General features: G+C 66.3%; 1 protein-coding gene across 3 annotated transcripts; it reads left to right on the top strand.

Moving 5' to 3' along the window:
- Positions 1-11,162, top strand: DBN1 (drebrin 1). 3 transcript variants are annotated; one of them, XM_064671804.1, is made up of 15 exons: positions 2-150; positions 4,243-4,298; positions 4,399-4,511; positions 4,697-4,771; positions 4,848-4,994; positions 5,156-5,233; positions 5,320-5,471; positions 5,627-5,690; positions 5,801-5,860; positions 6,016-6,130; positions 7,253-7,390; positions 8,449-8,580; positions 9,609-10,171; positions 10,253-10,355; positions 10,439-11,162. In XM_064671804.1, the coding sequence occupies exons 1-15, from the start codon at positions 65-67 to the stop codon at positions 10,507-10,509; spliced, it is 1,953 nt and encodes a 650-aa protein (XP_064527874.1). In that variant the 5' UTR covers positions 2-64; the 3' UTR covers positions 10,510-11,162. The 3 variants fall into 3 exon arrangements, with proteins under 3 accessions (XP_064527876.1, XP_064527874.1, XP_064527875.1); XM_064671806.1 differs by lacking the exon at positions 7,253-7,390 and having other exon boundaries at positions 1-150; XM_064671805.1 differs by lacking the exons at positions 2-150; positions 7,253-7,390; positions 8,449-8,580.
- Positions 11,163-11,200: the final 38 nt, after the last annotated feature.

Genomic DNA, 11,200 nt, shown 5'->3' with positions numbered 1-11,200 from the left:
CAGTGTCTCGGAGGCGGGCAGGCGGCCGGTCCCTCCGGTCCCCCGGCAGCATCCCGGCCCTGCCATGGCTGGCGTCGGCTTCGCGGCGCACCGCCTGGAGCTGCTCGCCTCCTACCAGGACGTGATCGGCGAGGACAGCCCCACCGACTGGTGAGCGCGCCCGCCGCCGCCGCCGCCCCTTTGTCCCCGCCGCCGCCGCCGCCCTTTGTGCACGGAGCCGCCCGGTAACACCGGCCGCGCCCCGCGCTGCGCCCCCCGCCGTCCCCGGGAGCCCCGGCACACAAAGGCGGGCGGGGCGGCGGGGGGTGTGCCCGGCCCGCCGCCCCCGGTGCCCGCACCTGCCCTCCGCCGCCGCACCGGGCCGGGGCGCGGTCCCCGCTTTGTCTGCGTCGGGCCGGCACGTGCAAGCGCCGGGACCCGCCGCCCCCCGGAGCCCCCGGCCCGGCCCGGCGCGACCCCCCGTCGGGCAGCGAGAGCCGGGAACGGGGGGTCCGCGTACGGCGGGGAGGGCCCCAGGGGGTTCCCCGATGGTGGGCCCGGCCCCGGTCCCTTGCCATTGTCTGGGGCCGGAGTCGCGGGCAGGAGCGCCTGGGGGGCGGGAGATGGGGAGGGGATCGGGGCGCCCCCAGCCCGGCCTCGCTCCCCGACCGGCGCCGCCGGTGCCCCGACAGCGGGCGGTCCCGCTGCCCGGCGGGGCGAGGCCTGCGACCGCGGGGGCACCAAGCATCCCACGCCGCCCCGCTATCCCCGGATCCCCCAAGTTCCGGGGGTGCCACATCCCTGGGGGGCCTCGGTGCATCGGCCTAGGATTGCCCCGGTGGGCTGGGATTGCTGCAGACTTGGGGTGGGGGGTGGCTCTCTCCGGTGGGACCCCTCGGCTGCCCACCCTGCCTGTCCTGCCCCCAGTGCAGGGCACCCGGTTCTGCGGTGCTGGGGCCCGGCTGGATCCAGGCCCCGCTGCAGGGAGCGTCACCCCCCGCCAGCCCGTGTCCCCCAGCGCCCACCCGCATCTCCCACTCCACCCTGGTGCCGTGGGGCTGGCTGGGGCCGTCTGGGGCCGTCTTCCCCGAGACCCCCTCGTTGCCCCCCAGGGTGCCTGTGCCGTGTGGGGATGCTGCCGGTTCGCCAGGGTGCAGCTCGCTGGGCAGAGCCGGGGCACTGGGCAGTGTGGGTGCTGGGTGCATGCTGTGCATGATGCTCTCGGAGAGGGCAGGGAGGGGGCTACCATGCACCCACCACACAGCTGGGGCACCCACCTCCCAGCTGGGCTGCACCCACCGCCCAGCCGGGCACACGCCCATCTTTAGCCGGGTCCCTGCTCTCGGGACAGGGCTGTGTAGTGCTGTGTGGGCCTGGGTAGGTCCTGGTCCCCACCAGCCCTGCGGTCTCCGTGGGGCCTCGCGGTCCCGCTGGCAGCCCAAGGGCGCTGTGGGCAAGCTCCGTGCGTGTTGCCGGCCAGGCGGCAGCTGTCAGCTCTGGGTACATCTCGCTTCCCGGCATCCGCTGCAAAGGAGCCGTCCCTGCCAAAGCTGCTGAGAGCAGCAAAATCGGTTCCCGGGAAGGCGAGTGCTGATGCCGGGGCCGCCCCCTGCCTCTCCAGCGTTGAGCCCGGCCGGGCAGTGATCCCTCTTCATCCCCGTCCTCGGAACTGAGATTGCCGTCGTCCCCAGCTGCTCCATCCCATGGTCACCGGGGTGCCAGCATCCCTGCTGCAGGGCCCGATGCCGGGGTGCGGGATGAGGGGTGATGTTGGGGGGGCTGCATCGGGCAAGGTGATGGGAACAGTCCCACGGAGTGGGGGCCCAGCCTCGCTGAGCCAGGGTCTGGGAGGACACTGAGCTAGAGCCTGGTCCTGGGCCAGTGCCGGGGGATGCCACGCTCTTGCCTGGCCGGGATCTCTGTGTTTAGTCTGGGATTCCCCCTGCTCCAGCCCGGTCCTGGAGGGTCCGACCATCCCCTCCCCCTGCCCAGCCCCGCGAAGGCTGCTGGGGCCCATTACTCGATCGGAAAGGAATTTGGTGCTGCTTTCTGAGCACGCCGACTCCCTGGAGTTCTCAGCTACATTGGAAACACATGTGCTGGGGCTGGGAGGGGAGGCTGGGGCCATGTGACCCTGCCATGGCGTGGGGGGTGGGCTGCTGTGGGAGCCCTGGCTGCTGGCACCCAGAGGTACTGCTCTGCCTGCTTCAGTAAGCAGCAGGGCCATGCAAGGGCAATGGGGCCGTGCTCTCCTTGATGGAGTGATGGGAGATCCTTGCTGGAGCCCCCCCCCCTACAGGGAGCCCTCCCTGGGCTGCATGGGCCACCTCCACCCACAGGTGACCCACATACCTGGAGCCTTGGGGTAGGAAGAGGCTGTATGGGTTGGGTGGAGGGATTAAAGCCCATGGAAGGGAGGTAAATGATGCATGATGCTGCCAGCACCTGCTGTGGCACAGCTGGTCCCCACAGCCAGGGGGTCATGGTGATACCGTTGAGCTGTGGGTCACTGGGGGCACCCCGGGGGGATGCTGCTGGCCCCAGCATGGCCCCTCTGTCCCATGGACTGGAAACCTCCATGTGGTGTGGGGTCAGGCCATGCTGCTGGGCTGTGTCCATGGCAAGTCCCAGCTGCCCTGGGAGCATCCCTGGGTGCAGGCATCAGCCCTGTGGTCAGACACCACCCAGCATGGCAGGGTTTCAGGGGGGAGAGGAGGCAGTGGATGCCCCCAGCACCCACAGGGCTCCCCAGGCAGTGATGTTGTGGCTCTGCCCTACTTCTTTCCTCCCATCTGCAGGCGGCTGCATCCCACCCTGCCAGCCTCCACCCTGCGGTCCTGCGCTCCCCCGAACTGCTGCTGTCCTCCCCCATTCCTGGGGGATCAGGGGCTACATTTGCCACCCTTCCCCGGCACAGGCATCACAGACGGCACTTTGCAGCTGTTCCAGGCCAGGAAGCTGGCGCCGGCTGGGGCGGCCGATTAGCGGGATCGGGATGTGCGGATTAAAGTCAATCTTGTTGGTGCAATTATCTGCGGCTGGCTGCCAGGGGCTTGGGGGGCGGCGGGTGCCGGAGTCGGAGGGAGGCCCTCTTCCTGTTAGGCACCTGCCTGCCTTCCCCCTGCTTTTTAGCTCCGGGCATGGCCCTGTTTTGGGGGTGGCTGTGTCCATAGGACCCTCGATTCCTGTCCCCAAGGCTGTGGCTGGAAGCTGTGAGCTCGGGTGAGGATGGCTCTGCCCGGCACCACAGGGATTTTGGGACTTGAATAAGTGCTGTGTGGGCACCACCAGCCGAATGCTGATCGGCAGAGCCGTGGTGCAGGGATGTGGGGGATCCAGCACGGGCGGCCCCGGCTTTCCGGGTGCAGCGCGTGACGGTGGCAGGCAGGTTTGGGTGCCTGCCAGGCCCCGCAGGTCCCCGCTGCCTGCCTGCCTCCCCCGCTCCCCTTCACTAATCACCTCGTCATCAGGGCGAGCTGCATCCCAGCTGGGATGGGGGGGTGTTGCCATGGTGACGGAGGATGCTGGTTGCCTAGCGACATCCATCCCCTCGCCCACCCGCCCTGGATCAATTTGGCATGCGTGGTCCCCCCTCCGTTGCTGGCTGTGTGCCCCTGGGGAGGTGCAGGCTGGTGGGGGTCCCCGTGGAGCCCCCAGGGGGGCTGGCCAGGGCACAGTGGGAGCGACAGGGGGTTTCCCATCAGCTGGGAACGGTTTCCAAGGAACAGTCTCCATGACGGCCCCATCACACCCCGGCGGCACATTGATTTGCTGCTGATGGTGCTCTGGCGTCCTCCCCCAGCCTGGTGCCTGCTGGGCTGGCGGCTCACGCAGACGGGCACGTGAGCAGCTCTGGGTTCCTACCAGGGGCACGGGGCTGTCCCCAAACCTGGTCACTAGCTGCCAGGGTCGTGGGGGGACAGGGATGGGTGTGCAAAGAGCTGTGAGGCTGTGGTGGCTTGTGGCACAGCAGTCAGTGGGTCCCTGTGCCCAAGTGACCATTCTGTCCCCAAAACTTCTGCCCCTGCTCTGTGGCTGCCAGCAAGGATGGGTGGATGAAACCTGCCCCACATCCTGCCCACCCTACCTGGTAGCCTGGCCCTTGATGATGGTGATGGACAAAGGCTTGGTGTGGCTATGTGGTAGCTTGGGGGCCAGCCGGTCCCCCGGGGCCTGCCCTGACCTCAGTGTGACCAGGAAGGGGAGATGAGGGGGCCTCCTCACACTTGCTCTGGCCATGGCTCACCCACATTGTCTCCCCAGGGCCCTCTACACATATGAGGATGGCTCTGATGACCTGAAGCTGGCAGCATCAGGAGGTAAGGTCCTCTGTCCCCTCCACTGACTTGGCTCTGCCAGTGTTTTCCCTGGCACCCATTCCTGGTGCTGGGTGGACGTGAGCTGACAGTGCTGTGCCAGGTGGAGGTTTGCTGGAGCTTTCCGGCCACTTTGAGATCCAGAAGGTGATGTATGGCTTCTGCAGTGTCAAGGACCCCCAGGCCGTGCTCCCCAAATACGTACTCGTCAACTGGGTGAGTGTGTGTGGGGGCCATGCTGAGGGGGGGCTGTGCCCATGGGGAATGGCTGGGTATGAGCGAGGAGCTGGAGGTGGCCAGGGGGGTACAGGTGCCCCACAGTCCTGCTGTCCTGTGGTGGTCAGTGGGGTGGGGGTCACCCTGCTGCCCCTCCTGGCTCAGCCCCTCCCTGGCTGCCACAGGTGGGCGAGGATGTACCAGATGCCCGCAAATGCGCCTGCGCAAGCCATGTAGCCAAGATTGCCGAGTTCTTCCAGGTGGGTGATGCTGGGGAGAGGGATGATGCCACCGGGGAACCAACGCTGAACCCTGATGGCTGCTTGTCCTCCCCAGGGTGTCGATGTCATCGTCAACGCCAGCAGCGTGGAGGACATTGACCCAGGGGCCATCGGGCAGCGGCTCTCCAACGGGCTGGCCCGTGTCTCCAGCCCGGTGCTGCACCGCCTGCGGCTGCGCGAGGACGAGAACACCGAGCCCGTGGTAATGTCCCTATGGCAGCGATGGCGATGGTGGCGGGTCTGGGGCATCCCTCCTGCCTGGGGCTCCTGTCTGCTGCAGCCCCTCACCCTGTGTGCTGCTTACTGTCATCCCCCCTCGCTGATCCCAGCCCCTCCACCCTCCCTGCCTCTCCTCCGTCCCAGGGCACCACTTACCAGAAAACTGACGCCACCGTGGAGATGAAGCGGCTCAACCGGGAGCAGTTCTGGGAACAGGCCAAGGTGGGGTATGGGGGAGCAGCCGGTAGCCCCTGGGAGCGGGCAGGGTGAGTGATGGGCAGCCCTCTCATTCATCCCCCCCCAATCAGAAAGAGGAGGAATTGCGTAAGGAGGAAGAGCGGAAAAAGGCTCTGGATGCCCGGCTGCGGTTTGAGCAGGAACGGATGGAGCAGGAGCGGCTGGAGCAGGAGGAGAGGGAGCGGCGCTACCGGGAGCGGGAGGAGCAGATCGAGGAGCACAGGCACGGCAGGGGCTGGGTGGGATGCGGGTGTGGGATGGCTGAGCACATGCTGCAAGTGGCTGGGTGGGCACATGGGTGTCCCTCATGGGGTGGGGTTGGGGCAGGGACTGGCAGGAGCCGGTGCCCAGCGTCTCTCCCCCGTGCCCCCATGGCAGGCGGAAGCAGCAGAGCATGGAGGCGGAGGAGGCCCGGCAGCGCCTGAAGGAGCAGTCTATCTTTGTAAGTTGGAGTCGGGACTGCCACTGGGCATCCCCCCGGGGAAGGAATTTTCCCAGCTGGATGCCCAGGACATCCCAGAGCTTGGGAGGTGATGCTACATCTCTTTCCAGGGGGACCAGCAAGAGGAGGATGACAGGCAGCAGTTCAGAAAATCGGAGTCGGAGGTGGAGGTGAGTGCGGTGATGGCCGTGCCTGGTGCTGGTCCTCACTCTCCAGCCAGCAGTGCCTACAGCTGGGTGGGGATGCAGCTCGGGGGTGCATGGAGGGTGGTCCCACAGCCCCACACCACCAGGGCAGTGGGGCTCAGCCTCCCCCATCCACACAGGAGGCTGCTGCCATCATTGCTCAGCGGCCCGACAACCCTCGGGATTTCTTCAAGCAGCAGGAGCGAGTGGCATCGGGCAGCAGTGATGCTGTCTCACCAGGCAGCCACAGGACAGGTGAGGGGCTGAGGGGGGGCTGTGGGCAGGGGGGTGGGCACTGAGAGACTAAGGGGGCCTGTGGAGCAGGTGAGTGTGGTGTCACAGCTCAACAAATCACAGTGGGATTTGGAGGGACAAGGGATGCAATGGGGGGTGTGTGTGTGTACCCTTTGCCATCCCTGGCACCGTGGTTCTGGGTGCCAAGGTCACAAGGATGGCAGGGATCATCCTCCCCTGCTGTGCCACCATCACTGCCACTATCACCGCCGCTGCCACCGCAAATCACGTGGCCCCTGCAGCTGGGGCAGCTTGGCAGGGCTGGATGTCGGGGTGTTTTCAGCAAAAGGGGGCTCACCCTGCTCCCTGCTCAGTGTCGTCCGCTCACCTGTCACAGCACTGCACCAGCAGCCAGGTTGGGTGCGTGGTTGGTACAGCAGGAGAGACAGCTGGAGGTCCAGGGATTGCTTGGGAACACGTCCCATGATGAGAGCTAAAAGGGGCAGGAGTGAGTGAGGCAGATGTGGGGCACTCAGTGTGCTGCCAGCTGGCAGGGGGTGCCCCATGGAGAGACCAGGCTGCCCCACAGTCTGGGGTCCAGCCCCGGAATTGTTTTTATGGCTCTCGGGCAGGGACTGGCTGTCCTGGTGAGTGCCTCCGGCCGTGGGGCCGTGTCATGGTGCTGTGCTGGGGTGGCTGTGCCAGGAGGGAGCCTGTGATGTGTGTCCTTGCTGTGGTGTTTTGCCATGGGTTGTGCCATGGGCTGTGCCGTGGGGCTGTGCTGTGGGGTTGTGCTGTGGTGCTGTGCCTTGGGGCAGTGCTGTGGGCTGTGCCGTGGGTTGTGCCGTAGATTCACACTGTGGGGTTGTGCTGTGCCTGAGCACATAGTTGGTCCCACGGCCGTGTTCTGGCCTCTCTCCTCCCCTGGCCAGGCAGTGCTGCCTCCCATCTTTCTGTCCTGCTGCCTTTCCATCCTCTTCTCCTGCCATTCTCCTGCCATGCTGTCGGTGTTGCCTCCCATCCGTCTGGCCTCCCATCCCGGTGCCCTGATGCTCCAGCCCCATCATAACTGTGCTGAGCAGGGACTGACTCATCTCTCTCTCTCTCTCTCCGTCTGTCCGTCCGTCTGTCTTTCTCTCACAGGTCGTCTTCACTGTCCTTTCATAAAGACAGCTGACAGTGGGCCGCCTTCTTCCTCCTCCTCCTCCTCCTCCCCCCCGCGGACCCCCTTCCCCTATATCACCTGCCACCGCACCCCAAATCTCTCCTCTTTCTTCCCATGTAGGTAGCTGGGAGCTCGCGGGCACACAGCTCCGGGGGGCCGAGCCGTGGGCAGCTGCCCCAGAGCCCCCCAGCCCCACGGCACACCGGACCGACAGCGGAGGCATCGCCCCTCTTGTGGGCACCCTGAGGGGGACGGGCACCCAGGCAGGACCGTGCCCGCACCCCTGGGCACTCGGCATGCCCTGCTGGGGCTGTGCCCCTGGGGAGGGGGTGTTGGGCAGGCTGTGCCCATGGGTCAGATGGGGACAGGGCAGAGTGATGCCTGGGGAGTTGATGCTCTGTGGTGGGATGGAGCAGACTGTGCCCATGGGGTAGAGGGGGCACAGGACAGGCTCTGGCAATGGAACATAAATGGGACAGGACAGCTGTGCCCTGGATCATGCAGGACTGTGCTCATGGGGCAGTGTGGAATGGAAAAGGCTGTGCCCAGGACCATATGGGGCTGTGCCCATGGGGGAGGATAGGATGGAAAGGGCTGCGCCCAGGATCATGTGGGGCTGTGCCTATAGGGAAGAAGGGGATGGGATGACTGTGCCCATGGGGCAGAGGGGGATGGGAAATCTCTGCCCTGAACCATGCAGGACTGTGCCCATGGAGCAGCATGGGATGGAAAAAGTGATGCCTTGGATCATGTGGAGCTGTGCCGAAGGGCAGGCGGGGGGCCATGTAGCGTTGTGCTCCTGCCAGGCATGGGTGACAGGGCACAAAGCTGTACCTGCAGGGGCAAAGCAGTGCCAGGGCAGTGCCAGGGCACAACTAGGCGACGTGTGGGCAGGGCCAGTGTGCACCATGGCAGGTACGGGGCTGCCCGTCCCTGTGTCTGGCAGGTGCAGGGCCTGGGGTGGTAGGGATGCCTGGAGGGGTCATGGTGGTTGCTGCAGCCATAGAAGCCTCTGCCCTGCCACCCAGGAGGGACGACATGGTGGCTGGTACATGGTGATGTGCATTTGGCAACTGGCAGCTGGGTTGGTGTGGGGCAGGAGCGGTGCTGGGGTGCTGGTCTCCCCCTTGATGTGGGCAGCCCTCCCACGCCACCCCATCTCCCTTGTCCGCAGGCAGCCAGTCGGACGCCTTCCGCAAGGCCTCAGCAGCGGGCTGCAGCCCCTGCGAGCCCAGCCCGGCCGCCACGCCGCTGGGCGACCCGGGCACCCGCGCGTCCGCTGACGAGACGCCGGCAACGCCCAAAGGTGGGCACAGGGCTGGCACTGCCTCCCCCTGCCCGGGGCTGCCTGGGCCCACCCCCGTGGTTTCCCACGGTGCATCCCCCACTGCAGCCCTCTGGCTCTGCTGCAGCCCCCCCTGCAGCCCTGCCAACTGCCCATGCATTGCTCAGTGCATCTGTGCTGTCCCATCTGCATCCCTCAGCATATCCCTGCCATCTCTGCTGTGTCCCACAGCACATTGCCTGCTGCAGCCCCCCTGGCTCTGCTGCAGCCCCCCCTGCAGCTCTGCCAACCGCCTTTGCATCGCTCAGTGCATCCGTGCTGTCCTGCCTGTACCCCTTGGTGTATCCCCACCGTCTCTGCTGTGTCCCCCAGCACATCCCCGCCGTACCTGCTGTTCTGTGCCGCTGCATCCCCGCCGTCTCTGCTGCATCCCCCAGTGCAGCCCTGCCGTCATTGCTGCATCCCTGCTGCCTCCAGTGCATTTCCTGACACCAGTGCATCCCTGCTGTCTCTGCTGCAGCCTCCGTCATGCATCCCCCCCATCTCCAGTGCATTCCCCGTGCTCTGTACATGCTGGCTGTCCCTGCTGCACATCCCAGTGCGATGCTGCCCTATCGCACTGTCCCACTGTACCATCCTTGCCAGGGCTGCTGCATCCCCCTGTGCATCCCCTCTGCCCCACTGTACCCCACTGCATCCAAGCCAGTTCTGCTGCTGGTGCCATGTGTCCCTGCTGCATCCCCACTTGGCCCCTTGGGATCTTGCATCCCAGCTTTCCCTTCTCCCGCCTCCTCCACAGCCCCTTCTGCCTTCCAGCTGCTCCCCAAGGGATCACCTTGCCCCCTCCCCATGTCCACTCACTCCTGGTCCCCTGGTGCATGCCACAGTCCCCTCCCTGTACAGCCACTCCCACCCATCCCTGCAGCATCCCCACACTGTGCCCGGTCCATAGGACCCCCAGTCCCCTCCAGCTGCAGCCCTGTTCCTGGGTGACACCCAGCTGTGGATGAGGGTGTCTGTCCCCACTGACTGCTGTCCCCTCCTTGCAGAGTCCCCCAGCCCCAGCGCACAGGAGCCCGGGCCAGCCACGCCCGAGCAGCACTGGCCCTTCCCAGGGTCTGAGGACAAGGCCACTGAGCCCCCCGGGGATGAGCCCAGCAGCCCCAGGTCGGTGTGGACAGCGGGGGGTGATGCCCTGGGGGACCTGGTGACCCTGGAGCCCACCGAGCCCTCCCCACTGCCCATGGCCGCCGAGCCTCAGACTGGGGAGGCTCCCAACCCCGAGAGCCTCATCGACCTGTGGCAGAGTGATGGGGCAAACCCCCCAGCTGCTTGGCCCCTGCCTGCTGCCCCTGTCCCCGAAGTCCCCCCATCCGCACTGCCCGAGGAGGGGGCCCTGCTGAGCCTGGACGAGCTGCCTGAGCCCCCTGCCACCTTCTGCGATGTGGAGCAGGAGGATGAGGAAGATGAAGCAGCTGGCGAGGGGGACCTTCAGTCCCAGGGGCTTGGCTGCCAGCACGTGCCCCAGGAGGACAGTCCGGGCAGAGAGAGTCCCCCCATCACCAATGGGGAGATGGCCCCCAAGGACGGGACGCCAGGTCGTGGGGAACAGGTGAGCACCACTGGGGGTGGGAGGTCAGGGTGTGATGGGGTGGCTGGGGGGGTCCTGACCACCTGCCCCCCACCCCCCCAGGCCAGCGAGGGCTACTTCAGCCAGTCCCAAGAGGAGGAGGTGCCCCCCCCCGAGGAGCTGTCGGCCAAAGCCCCCCAGCCTGTCTTCTACAACAAGCCCCCAGGTGAGTGAGGACAGTGAGGAGTGAGGTCTGTTCCTCCATGGGGCACCCCAAGCCATCTTGACCCCCCCCTCCCTGTCCTCCAGAGATCGACATCACATGCTGGGATGCAGACCCCCTGCCCGAGGAGGAGGAGAGTTTTGGGGGGGCCCTGTAAGCCCAGGCCCCGCTGCCGGCGCAGGCAGCCTGCCCCGGCCGGCGCGGGGCACGAGGGGGCTGCAGCCAGGGGCCGGGCCCCCCCCTCACCCCACTGGGGCCCCGCAGGATGAGGCCTCCAGGTGGGGGCCGCCCCGCTGCAACCCCGCCCCGGGGCACCTTTTACAGCCCCCCCTTCTCCTCTCTTTTTTAAGTTGTCGGTAGGAGCCGTGTCAGCCCCCCAGCCCCCCCTTAGCAGCCCCCCCCCGATACCCCAGCGCCCCTTTGGGGGGGACGACACACACGCTCGCATCCCCTGCCTGGCTGTGGGACAGGGTCCTCGTTCTCTTCGTGCCCCCCCCAGGAGTCCCCCAGTACTTTGCACGAGTTCAAAGAAAAGAAATAATAATAATAATAATAATAATAAATGAATATGGCAATAAAGTGACCCAACCGAGGCGAGGCTGCGGCCAGCAGCGTCCCCCCCCAAATCCCAGCAGGGAGCTGGTGTGGGGGCTTTTACCCCTTCCCGACTCTCCTTGCTGGGAGCCCCATCCCCTCCTGCTTGGCCCCTGCTTGGCCCCTCTCCCCCTGTTCCCCTTGGAAACTTTTTGGAAAGCACAAGTTCTGTACCGGCAGTGTGCTCATGTCTGTTAATAAATAAAGCGTCTCCCACGGGGGCTGCAGCCTGCTGGGGGGGCAGGGAGGGCTGG

This window comes from Pseudopipra pipra, chromosome 15, assembly GCF_036250125.1.
Source record: "Pseudopipra pipra isolate bDixPip1 chromosome 15, bDixPip1.hap1, whole genome shotgun sequence".
NCBI classification, from domain to species: Eukaryota; Metazoa; Chordata; class Aves; order Passeriformes; family Pipridae; genus Pseudopipra; species Pseudopipra pipra.
Note: the sequence above shows the minus strand (reverse complement) of the source record. Positions and strands in the feature narration are given on the sequence as shown.